Here is a 19,558-nt window from a genome sequence, read left to right on the forward strand (position 1 = left end):
TTTTTGGAGGCTGGAGTTTTTTTTTGTTTTTTCTTTGCTATGATTTTATCAAAAAAACTGTAAAAAATCAACGTCTTTGTTTCTTTGTACACGTCTTTTTTTTTTTTTTTTTGAATTGATGCTCTATTCAGAGTAACTCACTTTAAAAAGCAACTATCGAACACCAGATGCTACTGGAGCTTTCATGCATTGTATGTTGTTGTTTTTCTTTCTAATTTTTTTTTTGCAAACCCCCCTCCCCTTTATTTCTCTTCTCTCTCCCCCTTTCCTCCCCCTATATAAACTTTAAATAAAGCTATATTCTATGTTGGATTATAAGCTATTATAGAGTTTTAGAGGGTTGTTGTATTTAGCGGGTACATTTGGTGCAATATTTCTGTTCTGGTGGCACAAACTGGCCAATTCAACAAAAAGAAAATCAAAAAAAGAGAAAAAAAAAAATCAGCTTTCTGTCAAGAGTGTGTGGATTGTTTGTTTGTGTTTTTTTTTCTCCCCCCTTCCTCAAAGTTGCTTTTCGTGCTTTGGTATATTAATCGATTTGTATGTGTGGCTGTCTTCATATTTTATAGATCTCAAAATATTTAAAAAATAAGCAAAAAAGGTAAAAAAAAATATCGGTAAGATTCATAAGTTGGGTTTTTTTACTGAGCTTTTCTCAGTAAAAAAGGTTACAAAAAAATCAGTTTTATTCATTTTTTTTGAGTTTTTTTGAAGACTTGTGCCTCCCCCCCCTCCTGAGAAATCTTTTTTTATAAATGTGTGTTTCAATTCAATTCAAGCTTTACTTTAAAAAAAAAAAAAAAAAAGTTGCACAACCTTTTTTTTCTTTTCTTTTTTTGAAAATGTTCGTCAAACCTCTGCAATGTTTAAGTCAAGAGTTTTTTCTTCTCTATATACAAAAATATATATATTAAAAAAAAAAAAAAGCCAACAGATTTTTTCTATTTATTACAACATAGGGTTGATTTTATCTTTTAATCAGCCACGGCAAAATTTAGAAGTCATAAATGCTAGACCACCAGGGAAGCTAGATATATATATACATATATATATATTATAGTGTAAAGTCTTATTTCACGTCTTCTTTTTTTTAAAAGGCCAGTATACAGTATAGTACGAAACCCCCCCCCCCCCCCCCCCCCCCCCCGATGCTTTCTGCTAACCCTCTTCACATTGTTCCTGTCACACCTGCTCGCTTATAGTACGAAAACAAAATGGGAGTTTTTTTATTTTATTTTATCCCCCTGATCTCCGGTTTTATAGGCTCTTCTGTGTTAACACTGTTTAAAAAAAGAGAGAAAAAGAAATCTCACTTAAACAACCGTAAACATTCGAACATGATGTCTTGCTGGACGTCTTAATTATTTCCTTTAAATTTGAAGATATTTGTTCATCATAGAATTTTAAAAAAGCAAAAATCCAGCACTTTGTAGTGAGGTTTTTTTTATTTTTTAAAAGGAGGTGTGCATCGTTATTTAGCTGCCTTCCTGTGAGTACAGTATTCTGCTGCACCATGAACCTGTATGGCCTGTTATTACATTTAAAAAAAGAAAAAGTTAATTATTATTATCATTTTTTTTTTATGTCCTTGAAGCCTTTGGAGTTACAGTTCTTGAAACATCTTGTCCCAGACGCAGTGTAAAGAGGGTACAAAGTATTTGTGAAGTAAGAAATGAGCTTTTTCTATCCTTCATATACAAACTGACTTCTTCTTCTTAAAGCAGATTTTAATAAAATATTACAGTGTAAGTGCACAGACTTCTTTGTTGTTCATTTGATGTTTTGAAAACTTTTCACAACTCTTCATGTCCCCAGTTTTATATCAGAAGTAAGTCCAGCACACAATCCAGCAGCTGTGTGCTTGTCTTCTGCCAGGTTAATGAGTTAATCAGTAGTCCAGTAGAGTGTGAAGCGTTTCCGTAATGCAGCGTTCACTGTTTTTTTTCAGGCTGTGAGGTTTTATTTAAACAGGTGACGTCTCGCTGCTGCTGTCACCTGTCCTGACTGCATCGCTTCATCAGAGGCTCCAGATGTCGTCCTGTCAGTCTGTTGTACTCGTTCAGGATGTAGTTTTCTCTCTGATGCATCTGGAGGAAAAAATGAACGTCATAATATTATTATTATTATTATTATTATTATTAAATGTGTGATGTATGTGTGGACAAAACAGCACATACAGAGTTCAGTTAGTTGCTTTATGAATCTATAAGGTGCAAATATTCACATACAGTTAAATCATTCAGATGTTAACATGTTCTACTTTAACATAAATGTGATTCAAGTGTTTGAGATGAAACCTGATTACAAACCGAAAGTTCAATATAACATTTTTTTAATCACTTGCAGTTGCTAGTATCTTTTTTTTTTTTTGTCTTGCTTTTTGTCAAGGTTTTAATAATGTCCACCTCCGTCTCTCAGCATTGAAAACTCACATTTAAAAGATTCAAAACCATAATATCTTTCCCAAAACTTAATGGATAGTAGGGCTTGGAATACAGACACTAAAACTAAAATCCAAGACTAAGGATACCATGTTAAAGTGAAAACATATTTACCAACATGATCCCAAGATGGTAAAAGACAAAGAAATATAAAGAAACACAGTGTTTAACATAAAAACTAAACTATATAATTATGAAGTCCAGAAACACCACAGCTGTAGTTCTAACTGAGAAGAAGAAGAAAAAGTCCCTTTAAAGACTCAGCATTAAGAGTTTTAAGTATATTAAGAGTAACAGGGAGAGAGATCTGGAAATACGTGTTGCTGATCATTTCTTTTTTCCCATTAAATGTTTCAATACTGTGAAAAAAAAGCCAATTCAAACACCTCGATCATTTTGGTTTAGAGGCAAAAATCCAACAAGATCCACCTGGCTTCACACCAGTAAAGATAAATGAGAAAATGTGGGTTTTTGTACATTGGATGAAGAAACCCTGTGTGTGTTTGTTTTGTACATTAAGCTTCTTTCATGTTATCTCCTCACATACCTCAGCCCACTCCTCCTCTGTCTCATGCCTGTAACCCAGCAGGTGACAGATACCGTGTGCTGTGACAACCTGAAACATGAAGAGAAAAGTGTCATTCAATGTCAGGCCAGGTATTAGAAACATTAGTGAAGCTATTTAATGACATGGCTACCCACAGTGAGAGCTCCATGCAGATCCATGGATTCCTCTCGACACTGCTTCATCACAAACTCAACACCCAGGAAAATGTCCCCGAGGTTCAGCTCGTCTCTGTAAAGAGGGCAAGGCATCTTACCGGGTCTCATGTCCTGAAAATACATAAATAAATACCTGGTTAGTAAACTCAGCTGACCCCTGATGAACCACTGAGTCACATAACAGGGAAGCTATTGGACAGAAATCATAATACTAATGAAAAAAAGGTTAATAATAAATTGGCAAAGAATTAATATCCAATATAGATATTGGAGAGAGGTCTACACAGTTTAGAATAGATTTTGAACCACTGGGTCACATAACATGGAACAATCAGCTCATATAGATATAGATAGATATACTAAATCATTGTGTTACAGCTGCATAAGTCAACTATAATGAATAAAAAATGACAATAACAGCATGTTCTGCACTGAGGAAACATGGACATGGACTGTAACATCTGCACTGTATTTTTAAAATGTCTGTACTGCTCTAAAATGATTAAATGAATACAAATATTTAAAATCCAGACTCCAGTGGAAGCAGGTAGTTCATGCATTATTGTAATTTTAAAAAACAACAACATATATTTACCTCATAAAATGGAAAGGAGAGGACATCTGTTGGCACATTTTTCTTCCTGTAGATGTTATTAATGTGTTGCATCCTCTGGTTGTCCACACAGATGATGCCCAGGTCAAACTTCTGCACACCCAGGATGTGTCTCAGTGTGTCCACATCTCTGCGCAGCCTGGCTCTGCGCAAAGGCACCACCTTCTGGAGATTACGCACCACTACACCCATGCTATGGAGATTACGCACCTCTACTCCTATGATTTTATTTTAACACTAAAGCTCCAAACACACACAACAGATACTTGGAAAAACATATAAATGAAGGATAAAACTAATCCATAATAACAGATGATGGATAGTTATAATAATAACTCGTTCCGACTGAATTCAAGGTGACACTCCCTGCTTCCTTAAAAAAAGCGCTAATTTAACTTTACTTTCAGTATAGTCACAATATAACAATAACCTTTTTTTAAGAAGCTACACCACACTATGTGTCTAAATATAAGTGGTCGTTTTATTGTCTAAAACACACGAACCTCTCCGAGCAATGAATGGTCTTACCGTTGACGCAAAACGGAACTTTTCTTTAAAAGCACGAGTGGGGACTAAAACAGCTGCAGCACCTTCCGCCGGATGTAGAAACATGCAGCATTTGAAGCTAAAGAAAACAAGCGCAAACTACTAAAGGTGAGAGATTGTATAGGTTTAAAGTATTTCTAAAGAGATTATAAAGTGTTTGTATATTGTTATCTAACTATCTCAAGCTGCTGTTTTCATGCCGCTGTGTTTAAGTGAAGTTTAATGGCACAAAGAAGAAGAAAGTGGGGGTGTTTACTTAAAAATATAACAAAAGAGACGTTATACCTTCTTATATTTTCAGTATGAATCCTGCAAATCCGTTTGGGAGCCCTCAAGGTGGCGCTTTCCAAGCCCCAAACAATGCTATGAAGACTGGATCGTTCCCTTTATTTGGGCAGCAAATCCCAAACAATCAGCCTCCTCAGTCTGTGGGGTTTTTCCAGCCTTCTGCATTTGGACAGCCGTCTGTCAACCCCCCCCAGCATGGAAACCCTCTCTTCGGACAAGGCTCTGCTTTCGGCCAGCCGTCCACACAACAACAACAACAACAACAGCAGCAGCAGCAGCAGCAGCCTCCAGTGAGCCAGCCTCCAGCTTTCGGGATGAACACCTCTGGATTTGGTGGTGGAGGTAGTAGTGGTGCTCCTCCTCCAGCTTTTGGGCAGACAACTGGATCAAGTCAGGGTTCAGTGTTTGGGCAGCCGACACCTGCTTTCGGACAGACTTCTGCTTTTGGGCAGGCGGCAGGGTTTGCTCAGCAGCCTCCAGGATTTGGGAAACCACCACCTCCATATGGACAACAACAACAACAGCAGCAGCAGCAGCAGCAACCGTCTGGATTTGGGAGCTCTCAGATGATGACTTCTTCAGGCTCCAACACAACTTTAGGGCAACCTCAGCCGCTCAGTTTTGGACAGTCTGTGTTTGGACAGCCAGCATCCACCAGTGTCCCCACCAGTAGTGTGTTTGGACAGCCAGCATCCACCACTGTCTCCACCAACAGTATGTTTGGACAGCCAGCGTCCACCACTGTCTCCACCAACAGTATGTTTGGACAGCCAGCATCCACCACTGTCTCCACCAACAGTATGTTTGGACAGCCAGCGTCCACCACTGTCTCCACCAACAGTATGTTTGGACAGACAGCATCCACCACTGTCTCCACCAACAGTATGTTTGAACAGCCAGCGTCCACCACTGTCTCCACCAACAGTATGTTTGGACAGCCAGCATCCACCACTGTCTCCACCAACAGTATGTTTGGACAGCCAGCATCCACCACTGTTCCCACCAGTGTGTTTGGACAGCCAGCGTCCACCAGTGTCCCCACCAGCAGTGTGTTTGGACAGCCAACATCCACCACTGTCTCCACCACCAGTGTGTTTGGAGTAGCATCGACCCAAAGCAGAAGTTTTGGCACATCCGAATTCAGCTTCAAGCCAGCCAACGAGGCTCTTTTCAAACCTATCTTCAGCGCCAGTCCCGAGCCCACTAACCCTCAACCTACTTCCAACTCACCTTTTGGCAGCAGTAACGCACCCCAGACCAGCTCCACCACCATGAGTAGCGGCAGCACCACCACTGGCTTCCCCCTCTTGACCGGAGCTAAATCTGGACCTCTTGGCTTCAGCTTCTCTCAGCCTGCTGCAGCCCCTTCGATCTCTACCCAAAGTAACCCTTTAACAACTGGGACTAGCAGCGGCCCCTCCAGCACTCTCCAGTTCACCTTCTCCCAACCAGGCGCCCCCTCCAGCTCCAACACTAAAGCCTCCACCACCGAGCCCACCACCCCATCCTCTTTCAGCTTCTCAGCCAAAACCGTCCAACCACAGACGGCGTCAATTTTTACAGGAAGCAACTTTGTGCAGCCCTCGGCTTTTGGAGAGGCCAAAGCGAACACAGAAGCCGGTTCAGATGATAAAGGGAGCAGCCTCGAAGGTTTAGGGGACACTAATATATTTGCACGGTCCAGCAAAGGCACCAAGCGTAAAGAGGATGCAGTGGTCCCCAGTTCTGCCCCAGAGAAACCCCTTGCGGAGGAGGATGCTCCAGCAGAAACAGATTTACCCAGACACCCCCCAAAGAGGCCCCTGATGAGGTCCCGTGGGCCCCCACCAGGGTTATTCGGCAGGGCGCTGAGCGGACTGAGAAGAGATGTGACTCCACCGGCGAGACGAGATGCTGCCAAGGAGAGTCAGCTGGAGGAGGCGGAGGGTGATGATGTCCAAATTCAGGATGAAAACCTGACTGCTGCAACTCCTGAAGCCCAAACACTGATGAGAGAGGTGATGGAAAAAGCTGACGAGCCAGGTGAGATATTCAAATCATACAGACAGACTGTGTATTATCTGCCTTTTACATTAAAGTTCGTGTTAAAACGTATTTGGTCTCTAAAAGTAACTGCTGCTCAATAAATATCTAGTTTACTAGACGCAGAAACTTTCATCTTCCACTTCATTTTAACTAAAGACCTTGAATTATTTAGAAGAACATCCATCATCTTCTCTTCTTTTACTCACCTATCATCCCTTCTCTAGATTCAGCAGTCGTTCCAGAACCGCAGATTGAAAACACGACTCCAGAGAAGCGCGGCACACGCCGGGAGAGCATGGAGAGCCTCAGCGGCGGCTCCGCTGACTGCACCACCATCCAGTGCAGGAACGTTCCTCCAGCCCTCAACAAGAAGGAGCTGATCGAGAAGCACTTCGGTCGGTTCGGCAGAGTCCGCAAAGTCTTCTGCCGGACTGCCAAGAACCTGGCCATCGTGCACTTTGATGACCACGTGAGTTAAATCCTGCTTTAACACCGTCAGGCTCCTAAGGTCTTTTTGATTCACCTGGCCTCCCCAAAAACGTTCTTACAAAGCTGCTTCTCAACTCACTCTGTGTTTTCAGCTACAACTAACTTTATTAATTACTCACAGTGCTTTATGGTAGAACGACTGCCTTATAAGATTGGAGCAGTGATTTTGCTAGTAGTTCATTGATGGCTCTAAAACAACAACAGACTCTTTGCTGGTTTGGTTTTTGGCATCATTTACCTCGTCCTCAGAGCTCAGTTTAAACTTGACTCTTTGTAAGACTGAAACACAAAATAATGTTGCTTTTTGTCACTTTTACATGTTATCTCTTACAGGCGTCAGCGGCAAAGGCAAAGAAGAAAGGCAAAATGATGCACAGACAAGAACTTCTCCTCTTGTGGCAGAGAAAGAAGCAAAGTAAATACAACACCTTTTTAAGAAACCTCAATTATTATAGAAATAAATGTCAGTTTGCTGGATTAATAATTCTGTTTTAGAGGTAAAGACTTTTTATTGTCATATTTCCTTCACTTTTCAACATTAAGTTCCTCGCTGACTTGATTCTGGTTTATTTTGTGCATCAGGTCCGGGAGACAAAGGGAGCAGAACTGCAGCAGAGAGGGAGGAGGCAGAGGGAGAAGGTCAGGAGGACATAGCGTCCAAGGCGGCTTCCTCTCCGCTCAGAAGGCCTCCGTTCAGAGGTGCTGCTGTCGGCAGCGCAATGAACTTCAGCCGCAGGTAACAGCTGCACCTGCATGAAATCATTACGAGAGGTTAAAGTCCAATTCAGTTATAGTGTTGGTTGTTTACTACTTGCTTTATAGTTATCTAATCACATCCATAAATTACAGTTTGGAGCACTCTCATTAATAATAAAAATAACAATACATTTTATTTAGACACTTTACAGAATCAAACAATTGAAACAATAAAACCATACAGAATAAATTTAAACACAATTAATAAAAGCAATGCAGAGAAGAAGAAACAAAATAGAAAAACAAAACAAATAAAAGAAAACATCAAAACAATCAAACATTAAAAGCAGATTTAAATTTGATGAAGTCAGTCCAGCCACGGTCAACACAACATAAGATTTGTCTCCTTTTTTTTTTCTTCCTTCCTTTCTTATTTCTTTCTTTCTTACGTCTCCGTCAGCTCTCCGGTGAAGAAGTCGTCCATGGTGAAATCTCTCCAGTTTGACTCCGAGCTGCAGAAAGAGAGCAGCGCAGATACCCAGAGCTTGGAGCGCCCGGTCCCCTCCTCCCTCCTCCCTCTCATCGGTCAGCTGGCTGACACCGCCGAGGACAAGTACCGCCTCCTGGAGCAGAGAGACAAGATCCTGCGTCAAGGTGAAGAAGACATTGCGTTAACCTGCTGCTTTGTCGTTCACTTCTGGCTTCAGACACATTTCTAACTGTCTGTCTGCGTTGTGTCCACACAGGTCGACCCAAGCGGACGGACCTGGACCTGTCCAAGGTGTTTGTGGGAACGTGTCCTGATATGTGTCCGGAGAAGGAGAGGTACATGAGGGAAACAAGGAACCAGCTCAGCGTATTCGAGGTCATCGCAAACACAGAGATGGTAATGTTTGAAATACTTTATACTTGTCAAAATGGTCGGATATTCATTAATTGAGTTGTCCTTTTTCATTTAGTTTGAGCTAAATGTGTTCTGTTGCATTAATTAGTAATCAGTTTATTTTTCTGTTATCCAGGTATGATGAATATATTAATAAATGTAGCTTAATGAACACAAAATAGCTGATCATTTATCTTAAAGTTCACAATTTAGACACACATCTGGACTGTTCTCTACTAGGTGGATCACACAACGGCCATCAAAGAGTACAGTCGCTCATCGGCCGACCAGGAGGAGCCGCTGCCCCACGACTTGCGCCCCCTGCCCGTACTCAGCATGACCATGGACTACCTGGTGACTCAGATCATGGACCAGGGCCCCGACAACTACAGGGACTGGTACGACTTTGTCTGGAACAGGACGCGCGGCATCCGTAAGGTACAATACCTGCTTCAGAGGAGCTGATCTACACTAATGTGAAATTATAAGATGGATTATTGTGTCAGTTTAAAGAAAATAATGAGTAGTTTCATGTGTTTGTCACCTTATTGTATTAGAAAAACAGCAGTATGTTAATGATGATACTTCACAAATCACAACATATATATTGAAGACTGATTTTTCCTGTGTGACCCCTTCAGGATATCATCCAGCAGCGCCTGTGCTGCCCTCACACCGTGTCACTGATCGAGAAGTGCACCCGCTTCCACGTGCACTGCTCCCACCACCTCTGCGAGGAGAGCCTTTCTACCTTCGACGCCAAGATCAACAACGAGAACATGACCAAGTGCCTGCAGAGTCTGAAGGAGATGTACGAGGACCTGGACACGCGTCAGATCTACTGCGCCCGTGAGGCCGAGTTCCGCCAGTACAGCGTCCTGGTGAAGCTCAACGACGGCGACATCCTGCGGTCTGTCCATGAAACCACACAAAGTCACGTTCACACACATCCTCAGCTGTGATTTGTTTGTATTCACACTTCCTTATTCTTCTTCTTCTTCTCCTCGCAGTGATGTGCAGCAGTTTCGTGACGAGGTGCGTAACTCTCCTGAGGTGAAGTTTGCCGTGCAGGCATTCGCCGCCGTCAACAGCAACAACTTTGTGCGCTTCTTCAAACTGGTGAAAGGAGCTTCCTACCTGGCCAGCTGCCTCCTGCACAGATACTTCAACCAGGTCAGAAACTCTAAAACTCCTTCATGAATAAATTTAAGTAAGACTGACTTCTACAAAATTTAGACTTATTAAGAAAATGAATTTATTAAGAATGATAAATGTGTTTAAAAAATTGTAAATAAAGTATGTGAAAATAAGAGAACAAGTTTATTAAAAGTTAGGTAGGTTCAAATAAATTAAAAAGACAAAAGCAAAAATGAAATAAAATAGATTAAGTTTAATGAAAGCTAGACTAAAAACTAAAAAAGAGATTAATTGTCCCTCATTGATTTCCCATTTTAAATCAATGTTTTTTTCAGTTTAGAGACAATTTAATTCTACTTTGTTCTGTGTTTTATTGATCTTTATTCTGTTTTATTATATTTAAAAATGTTGTCTTCTTTTTTTCAAAGTATAGTCTATAAAACAGCAGATATTAAATTATTGTACACACAAGTACACATTAGTTTGCAGTTTAATACTAAATTATGTATCTTGTGTTTTTTAAATCCTTATTAAATGAGTTTTCATGTGTCTGCAGGTCAGAGCGAAGGCCCTGAAGGCTCTGAACGTGGCTCACACAGTTGGTCCACGGTCGACTGCGTTTCCACTCGATGACATCGTTCGGATGTTAATGTTTCGCACCGTTGACGAGGCAACGGACTTCATCCAGCAGTACGGCCTCAATGTCAATGACGGGTGCGTGCCTTAATAGTGGTTTTTATTATTTTTTTATTCGGTTTAGAGTTTAAAATCATCTTGAACATAATGTCACAATTTTTTACTACAATTGTTTTATTGCTTGTGTACTTATGTATTATTTAGTGTTCTTTTTATTGATGCTCTTTCTATTTTTGCTACTGTAATACTGTAGATTTCCCCACGTGGGACTAATAAATGAATATCTTATCGTATCTTCTCTTGACTCAGTATTGTTTAGGAACATTTTGGGTTAAAAACGTTTCACTTAATTATCTCAACACCTTGTTGACAGTGTGGTGGAGCTGAGTCGGATAGCCTATCAGGAGCCGGAGCTTCCTCTCTCCCAGAAGAAGTCAGAGGTCATCCTCTCCAAGAAAATGATGTTGGTTGGCGAGGTGGTGAACGGAGGCTCGCTCCCTAACCCTCCGCAGCACGCTCCGGTCTGCAGCTTCGACTTCCAGAACAAGTTCAGGGGAGAGGCACCAATGGCTCTCCCCTCCTCCAGCCAGTCGAGCCAGTTCAAAGGTATTTCAGTGATCCTGAACTGGGACACGGACCTTTACAGACACTTTAGTTTAGTTTACTTTACCTTACTTTACTTTAATTTACTTAAGTTTACTTTAGTTCTCTTTACTCTACTTTACTTTGATTACTTTAGTTCAGTATTTTAGGATATCTGCTCCTCTTTCACATAGATCATTTACAACAATAAACACACAGACTCATACAAGAAAAATCAAGAATAATACATGATGAGGTTAGAGAGAAAGGAAAAAAATAGCAAAATAAAATAGGTGACATATTTAAACCAACCTGAATGTCACTGCTGTGTCAGTAGTAACATGCTTAAATTTTGTTTGTAATTGTACCACACATATAAGAATCTAAAGAATTATTCTCAATATTAACATCTCTGTTTGTCCTTCATTGTCGTAGCCATAGCAACCAAGCTGGAGGTTAAAGCTCCACCCAGCGCTGAGTTGCTGACGCAGGTCGACGTTCCCGCCGGGTTCGGTCTTCCTCCAGCTGTTAGAGATGAGACCGGAGAGCCAGCGGATTCACTTCACAGCGCTGCTCGTCCAGCAGACTCCCAGCAGCTGTTCCAGCCGATAGCCCAACCTCAGCCTGTCAAACCACCATCACCTCCACCCAAACCTCAGTACAGCGACGAGGTGAGGAAGACCTCTCTGCTCTTCGTCTCAGTTAGAATCGTTTCATCCTTACTGAACTTCCTGTATCCTGAATGTTTTCATATTTTTTTTATCCCTTTAAACTAAAGGCTTTAACATTTAAAGCCACCAAAGTGTGCAGCACATCTGTTCATTATGAAATCAATATAATAACTCAAAAATACATTTAAAAAAAGAAAAGATAGAAGTATCTGAGTTTGTCTCTAATTAGTACAGCGATGAGGTGAAGAAGATCTCTGTTGTGTCTCAGAATATCTTGCACTGTAGTTCTTGTTTTTTTGCATTTATTTGGCCCTTTAAACTTATTTCTCTCCTTTTAACATTTAAAGATGCAGCACATCTGTTCATATTAAGTCTGAAATCAATATAATAACTCAAAAATACATTTTTAAAAAGATAAAGATAGAAGTATCTGAGTTTGTTTCTTATTACTGGGGTACAACTAACAATGATTTTCATTATCAATTAATCTGCCGGTTCGTTTCTTCAGTAATTGTTTGGTCTATAAAGCATCACAAAAACAGTGATTACAATTGTCTGTAGCAGACCCTGTAGAAGGTGATGTCAAATACCTTATTTATCTTTAAAAAAACAGGCCAAAATCCAAAGATTGTCAATTTATTACAATGTAAGACAAGAAAAAGCAGCAAATTCTTACTTTTCTGTTGATTGACTATTTAACGATATTAACTGGTAACTTTGTCGTACCTGCAGGACATCATGGCCGTACTAGACCGTGTTATCGAAGAGGTGGTTGAAGCGACGGTGAGAGAGGTAGCCGATGCCGGTGCAAGCTACACCACAACAGCGCTCTCGTAAGTTTAAACTATCTTTTTATACATCCTTTCCTTTCTGTATCAGCTCAGATCAGGTGGTGCATTTTAATAAACACTATAATAGACTTTTACACTTCTTTGACTTAACCTGTGGTGCCTCTTGTCTGTGGATCTGCAGGGAGAGCAGCGTGCAGGTGGAGTCCGTGGTGACCGAGGTTTTGGGACAGATGCTACAAGAGGTGTCGTCATCCGAGATCCAGCTGGAACAAGATCACGTCGTTGAGGAGAAACGCAAGCTTGAAGAAGCCAGGTGGGTCTACTGACAGCTAATGAAAGCCTGATAATGATAATGTGAGGGTTAAAACAGTCAGATATAATAAAGTAAAATAAAACAAAAAATCTAATATGCAAAGCCTTGTAATTTTCTTTCCAGCTTTCATTAGGACTGATGAGTTTTATCCATCATCACAGTCACATATTAAAAGCACAAACCCACATTTCCTTTTTCCTCTCTGTGTGTACCAGGAGGAAGCAGGAGCACGAGGCCTTCCTGATCCAATACAGCTTCTCTCTCTGCAAGGAACTCATCTACGAAGTCATAGACGAGACCATCAAGGAGGCCGCCACCTCTGAGATCCAGTAAGGATCAAAAACCCAACCATATTATAATCGATTTGAATGTGTTCTTATAGACTGTTAGCAATACAGGCTCTTACAACATCTGCAACTGTTTTTTTTTAGGGAAGCTGTGGATGAGAAAACGGAGCGTGTGGCGAAATGCACCGAGCAGGTCTGCACCAGTCTGGTTGAGGAGACTCTGAATGCAGATATCGCTCTGTTGGTGGAAGAAATCCTCGATGTTGAGCTGCAGCGGATCCACAAGTACATCAAAAGGTAAGACATGGAGGATACAGACAGCCAGTGAAATATCAAGACCACTTTATTAATAACTATGAACATTTCACTGCAACTCAGGAACTCTTTTTAGATTGTTTGGCTGCTAGTTCAGGCAGGATTATCCATTATTTTACTGAAAATGTAAAGATTAAATTAGTTAGCATAGGCTTGGCCAATTTCAACTAGACACACTGACAGACCATTACATCCTTCTCACTCTCTACCTGTTCCTTCCTGTCTTTTTCCACCTCTTATCTTTGCATCTAGGTGGCGTGATGTGGTGGCGGTGCGTCGGCAGCTGAAGAGACAGATGAGAGGTTTCCCCGCCGCTCCTTGCTGCGTCGACCCTCGCTTCAAACTGAAGGCTCTGGCTCCCAGCGCTCCAGCACGGCCCTCCATGGCAGATCTGGCCTTGGGTCTGGTCAACCTGGGCAACTCAGGGACGTTAGCTCTGTCCAGCACCAGGTATGTGGTTACATGTGGTTCTATTTAAGGTTGTGGTTCATATTTACAGCTTATAATAAATGCTGGTTTGGATGATTTGGCGCCTCGTATCAGTAACGTGTTTTGTGTCTTGTTAAGGTTGTTGAAAATGAGACAGGAAGTGATCCACCAGCTGAGAGTCCACTACTACTATCAACAGCTGCTCAAGTAAGTGACGAGTTGATCAGTATGTCGATGGACTTGGATATCTCTCTTCTTTTTTTTTTCTTTATAAAACGTTTATCATGTTGTTCTCAGTGAGTCGGTGTGGGCGCCACTCGACCTGTCAGCACTGGTGACCGAAAACATCCCCGATCCACCGGAGAGAATCTTCTGGAAAGCCGTTCTCCTCTTACCCAGCGATGATGAGAGCGTCGCCAGCCTGGCAGACAGGTGAGCAGCTGCACGTCAATACAACAGAAAAAACAGGGAACAGCATAACTTCCTACTAATAATAACAACTTATAAACAGAGACAGCAAAAGGAAATATCCATAGAATCATAATAACTGAGTAAATATATGTTATACATTTCTTTATTTGTTAAAAAAATATTGATTAATGCTACTTTGAGGAATTTTCTCCTTTGGTAAAACATTGTTACTTTTCAGAATACACACACATCTATATATCAGGAATAGTTTATCATAAAGTTAGACATAAAGTTTGGGAGATATTTCCTGGATTTAGTGACTACATGAACTTGACAGATAAATGCACTAAAAAAAGATAATATTCCTTTAAGGCAACATCACTTAAGTAACAGGTGGATGTTTAATTACCATAGAAATGAAATTTAATGTGACATTGTTCATCATGCGTGTCTTCTCCTGTCTCTCGTTGCTTCAGGATCCTCTCTGACTGGCTGGAGGTGAAGCTCGGTGGTGGCAAGAAGTCAGAGGTCATGGAGGAGGAGAAGCAGCCTGATGGCACTCTGCAGACCCTCTGTGTCATCAACGCTCTGCAGGAGACCGAACAGCATGTTCACAAAGTCCACGTCAGCATTAAGGTTAGATCACACTGCACGTTTTTGACATTCACTTTGAGTTTTAAATGTATTACTTGATAAAGGAGGAGAATAATAAAGTAATGTAGATGTATTGTAGATAACTTTTTAATCATTTAGTTAAATAAAAATCTGACATATCCTGCCTCCGTGGTGTTTTCTTCCTTCTTTTTGTCTCTCAGGCGTCCAGAGGTCCTCTCATTGAAGACAGCCTCTCCAAAATGGAGGAGTGCTGTGATCTCCAGGGGACAGGAGCTCTAATCATGCTGCTCCCCGCGCCGCGTGCCGCAGAGTCCGAGCAAGACGAGCAGGACGTTCCTCTGCTGTCAGCTCGGCTTCAGCTCAGACAGCTACAACAGGCCAGCACCTGGCACAGTCCGCTGCCTCTGGTTATTCTGGTGCCAGGACCTGACAGCGACACACAGAAACTAGAAGAAGGTGAATGATGATATAAATCAGTCTCTAGATGATTTAGTCAGAATTAAAGCAGTGAGTTTTGGGCTTAAGACAAGCTGGGATATTCAAGCAGCTGCTCAGTTAAAGCAGGCTGTGGGAAAGTTGCATTGTATTCACAGTATACAAAAACAAAATTAAGTGTCTCCAGTGTTATATACAGTAACATAAAACTACAGACAAGTAGACACATTACAGTCTGAATAAGTAAATCAAAATAAACAATAAATGGTATTAAAGCAGAGTGAGTACATGCACTCAGTTATATTGCACATGATCAGGGTATTATTGCATGTGTACAAGTATAGGGTTGTACTTATTAGTTTGACATTCAGCAGTTTAGTTCTCTGATGGCTTTTGGATGTCATCATGAAAAAGTAGCTGAATTAATTTAGACAAAATGTGTCTGACTGACTCTTGTCCTGTGGTCCTTTTGTCCCTCAGACCTGATGCTGGATACACTCGTCAAAGAAGGCCTGATATCAGAATACACCTTCCTCTTCATACCGGAGACTACCAGTGATCTGCAGGGATCCAAACAGGTAACACACACACACACAGAGAGAAACTTACAGCACAGAAAAACTGCAGCTGTCAAGAGCAGGATTGTGTTGGGATTTAACAGTGTAGTAATGTTGTGTTTAAGATAGCGCTTAAAAAATGAAGTAAAGGACTTAATTATTATTTGAATTATAATTTCTATGAATAGTTGTCAGCAACAATGTGCTTTTATACACATGGACTCTAAAGAATCAAGCAGGAGCATCTCTCAGTTATTTATGTGAACTCAAATGCTAAAAAGGTTAATAATCTGTAGTATATGTATGTTGTTTGATTCACTTTATTCAACTTATCTTCCTCTTGCCTTCCTGCTGTGTCTCCAGCTCAGTCACGCTATGCAGTGGCTGCTGGCCCGTGCACCGCCACCCTTCCCCCTCTCCTGTCAGACCCTGGTGCAGCTCGTCGAGGCCAGCCTGAGTCGTGAGTTCAGTCAGAGGGTTCAAGCCCACCGCCAGGAACGAGCTGCGGCTTGTCTCCCCTCCCAGGACCCCGCACCCGTCATCCAGCTTTACAACGCTGTCCTGGATCACATCGCTGACAGAGTGACGTCGCAGGATCTCTCCAGACTGTCGTGGCCGCCGGGCGAGTTCTGCCTGCCTGATACTCGTGACTTTGTCCCTCATCTGGGTTGGAACTCGGCCTCGCACATGGACTGGCTACAAAAAGCCATCCTGAGCCTGAAGCTGCCGCAGTGGAATCAAGTATCTAACACAGGTCAGTGACTAAGATAGTTTCATGTTTTTATTATTTCCACTACTGTAGTTCTTTAGTATAAAAAGACACACAAAAATGGAAGCAAGAGACAAAATAACCAATTTATTTTCCTCTCCTTTATCATCTCTCCCTCTCTCTAGATTCATATTCCGAACTCTGCTCCTCCGTCTTTCATTACGCTGCTCAGATCCCGGTCTCACGCAACAGTCAGCCCCTCATAATGTCACGCTTGGAAAACCTGCTGGAAAGAGTCCGACTAAAGGGTCGCCGTAGCAGAACCCCCAGATTGAAGGTAACCGCGGGCAGCTGGGGCGACGGAGACCAGAGTTCCTGTCAGATCCCCTGGGATGACGTGCTGGTGATTTGCATAGATCACAAGCTGAAGGACTGGCAGGTACCTGGACCACCAGTCTGTGAAGGTGAGGGCATTTTTTGTAAAGATTAATCTACTGTAGTATACCTATTTTTTACTTGTATCTTCTGACAATTTATGACTAATCTGGTGGAAATTGTTTATCCCTTTTATGAAGATGCTGTGACGGAGGACGGGGAGATCCTGGTTTACTTCCTCACAGAGTCGTTGAAGGGCTTCCAGCCGCCTGAAGGATGGACCGAGGCCGTCAGACAAACCCACAGAGAGAAGCAGCAGGAGAACAAAGGGTATGAAGGTCCAACGTGCCCGTTAAAAGTGTCACTGGTCATCTAGACTTTAACCTTTTTAAAACCACTGATTGCAACTTGTCACCTTGAATCAATGTAGTGTAAAGGCAACCCTTCCTTCTTAAACTGCTGCAGCAATTTTCATTTAGTGGAGCTGAAGAGGTTATTCAGATGAATTTAATTCTGTAATATCACATATCATAAAGCAGCAGACATAAAACAGGCAGTCTGCATTAAAAAAGTAAAGTTTCACAGCACTTGTCTTGCTATCTGACCTCACCTTAATGTCCAGGGTCACTGCTGGTTAGGTGATTATTACACAAACAGAGTAGATGGTGTAAAAGACTCCAGTCTGTATGCATGCAGTGACTTTTGCCTTTAAGTGAGTAGTATGATTAAACATTGCAGGTAATTAGGAGAAATAGGCTTGTTTATAAAGTTTCTCTTCCAAGTTGAGAGACTTTTTTTTAACTTATTTTGGAGAGAAATCACAGAAAGTGCTCCTTATAGAACATACAGCCAAGTAACATCATCATGTTCTTCTTTGCTTTCTCCCTTTTCCCCGCAATATCTTCCAATCTCCCCCCTTCTTCCTCTCCCCTCCGCAGGGCGAGTGCAGCTGCTTGTGCCACACCCACCGGTCTGTCCCTCAGGCAGCGGTTGTTCAGCAATCCTCTGGAGCCTTTCAAGGCCCTGACGGCGCCGCTGGACGTCTCACACACTCCCACAGCGGAGGAGCTGCTCGCCCACAAAGTCCTCCGGAACTTAGAGGAGGAGAAGGCTGAAAGCAAAAGGTACAGATACAGCGAGATTAATGAAAGAGGAAGAGATGATTGTATCTGGCATAAGCAAAGAAAAATAGTTATTGGCACATTTATACTGCAGTTTTTATTAGATTATACAGAATCTGTCATGTGACTCTCACACTGCTGTATGTCTCTGCAGGAGCATGGAGCAGCTTCAGCGCTGGCTGGACGGTGACGCCTTCGACCACTTGTCTACTCCGCTTTTCATTCCTTCCTCCACCCTGCTGTCCATGCCCACAATCATATCGCACGCACCCGCAGCCAAGACTCGGGACGCCGCTCTCACAGAGGTAAGACATCTCTGCTCACCTCACTCAATGATCCAGAGACGTGTTATTTCCTCATTCACACAGTCAATCTAGGTAGTAGAAGTACAGAAAGTGGCAGATTTGGCCAAAACTGACCGAGCTTTACTCTTGAATTCTGCATTAACAGTCACAGTAAACCTTAACAGAACAAAAATTTGACTTGACTTTCCAGGAATCAGAATCTGATGAGCTGTCGGAGAAAGCAGACTGGCCCAAGACCGCTCCTGTATCGATGGCTTGGCGACTGAAGGAACTCGAGCAACAGATTTTGGCAAGCCAAGAAGAAGAACTAGCCTGCAGACTAAAGCTGAATGGTCTGCTGAGCATCGTGGATGACTGATGAACCGTTCATTTCAATTTAGTTTTTTATAAAAATGTTTGAAAACTGAGGACAAACAAACCTGTCTGCTTACAATAGAGAGTATTTTTGATTTCATTGATGAAATTATGGCGTCTCTGAGCTCTCTTTGTTGTCAGTGTTTCTTCTTGGACTGTTGAGATCAGATTAATGCATCAGTGTGTGTGTGTGAGGTCTGAGTTTGTACAAGTAGGAGACAAATCAAGACGTTTTGTTTAATTTTCTGCCATTGACTTTGCATGTGTAACTTAAACATATGTACTAGTGCATATACAATGTCTAAAATTATGTTATTTTGCATAAACTTCATTCTTATAGTTCAAAAATTGGTGAAAAGCTGCTTTTTGTCTCTTTTTTTTAAACACCTTGAATGATTATATTTGTTAAACCAGTTAAAACCAACCTTCAGTTTTGTTTGTTTTTGTTTTTGTACTGTTCATGAAATTGTCAAATAGTCAAATAATGAATAAAAGTGTTATTTTTAATGTAAATGTGGTCCAGCTGTCATTCATAGCTTTAACAGGCTGTCATTTGGTCATAATAATCTATGGGTGAGCACATGTGTACTATTGACTGTAGGAGCGCTCTGATTGGAGGAGCTCACTGCAGACCCGCCCACTTCACCGCCCACTCGCTCTGTGATTGGTCAGCCGCGTCTCTGCTCATGTCTCTCCATGTAGAATGCGCGTCGGACGGCACCGCTATGCCCGCTGGGAAATGTAGTCAACGCCGCGTTGAATCGCTTATTATACGCTCCTTAAAGAACTACAATTCCCATTAGAAGCACAG

The 19,558-nt window shown here is 41.8% G+C and overlaps 2 protein-coding genes across 2 annotated transcripts; one reads left to right on the forward strand and one right to left on the reverse strand.

Annotated features, from left to right (window-relative positions):
* Positions 1-1,160: 1,160 nt before the first annotated feature.
* On the reverse strand, positions 1,161-4,138 carry LOC133992772 (endoribonuclease YbeY-like). Its single transcript, XM_062431501.1, has 4 exons — positions 3,760-4,138; positions 3,144-3,275; positions 2,989-3,057; positions 1,161-2,087 (listed from the first exon to the last, which is right to left on the reverse strand). The coding sequence occupies exons 1-4, from the start codon at positions 3,967-3,969 to the stop codon at positions 1,992-1,994; spliced, it is 507 nt and encodes a 168-aa protein (XP_062287485.1). The 5' UTR covers positions 3,970-4,138; the 3' UTR covers positions 1,161-1,991.
* A 223-nt stretch (positions 4,139-4,361) lies between these two features.
* Positions 4,362-19,193, forward strand: mcm3ap (minichromosome maintenance complex component 3 associated protein). The gene is made up of 29 exons (XM_062432028.1): positions 4,362-4,431; positions 4,625-6,633; positions 6,861-7,105; positions 7,459-7,540; positions 7,708-7,861; positions 8,282-8,475; positions 8,568-8,707; positions 8,945-9,142; positions 9,346-9,614; positions 9,715-9,877; positions 10,398-10,555; positions 10,851-11,083; positions 11,495-11,730; positions 12,463-12,563; positions 12,703-12,834; positions 13,050-13,163; positions 13,266-13,418; positions 13,689-13,886; positions 14,004-14,072; positions 14,163-14,297; positions 14,753-14,912; positions 15,092-15,347; positions 15,807-15,904; positions 16,247-16,637; positions 16,778-17,056; positions 17,168-17,297; positions 17,906-18,091; positions 18,243-18,393; positions 18,584-19,193. The coding sequence occupies exons 2-29, from the start codon at positions 4,626-4,628 to the stop codon at positions 18,749-18,751; spliced, it is 6,801 nt and encodes a 2,266-aa protein (XP_062288012.1). The 5' UTR covers positions 4,362-4,431; position 4,625; the 3' UTR covers positions 18,752-19,193.
* Positions 19,194-19,558: the final 365 nt, after the last annotated feature.

The sequence above is a fragment of the Scomber scombrus genome, chromosome 13, assembly GCF_963691925.1.
Source record: "Scomber scombrus chromosome 13, fScoSco1.1, whole genome shotgun sequence".
NCBI classification, from domain to species: Eukaryota; Metazoa; Chordata; class Actinopteri; order Scombriformes; family Scombridae; genus Scomber; species Scomber scombrus.

What these genes read in the sequence shown, in the direction of transcription:
- LOC133992772 (XM_062431501.1), bottom strand. Translation starts at nt 3,969, where the DNA reads ATGGGTGTAGTGGTGCGTAATCTCCAGAAGGTGGTGCCTTTGCGCAGA. An exon ending in TCTCCTTTCCATTTTATGAG is followed by an intron (nt 3,276 to 3,759) that starts GTAAATATATGT and finishes ATGTATTTTCAG; the next exon opens with GACATGAGACCCGGTAAGAT. An exon ending in ATCTGCATGGAGCTCTCACT is followed by an intron (nt 3,058 to 3,143) that starts GTGGGTAGCCAT and finishes TTCATGTTTCAG; the next exon opens with GTTGTCACAGCACACGGTAT.
- mcm3ap (XM_062432028.1), top strand. Translation starts at nt 4,626, where the DNA reads ATGAATCCTGCAAATCCGTTTGGGAGCCCTCAAGGTGGCGCTTTCCAA. An exon ending in TACTATCAACAGCTGCTCAA is followed by an intron (nt 14,073 to 14,162) that starts GTAAGTGACGAG and finishes TGTTGTTCTCAG; the next exon opens with TGAGTCGGTGTGGGCGCCAC. An exon ending in GGGACGCCGCTCTCACAGAG is followed by an intron (nt 18,394 to 18,583) that starts GTAAGACATCTC and finishes TTGACTTTCCAG; the next exon opens with GAATCAGAATCTGATGAGCT.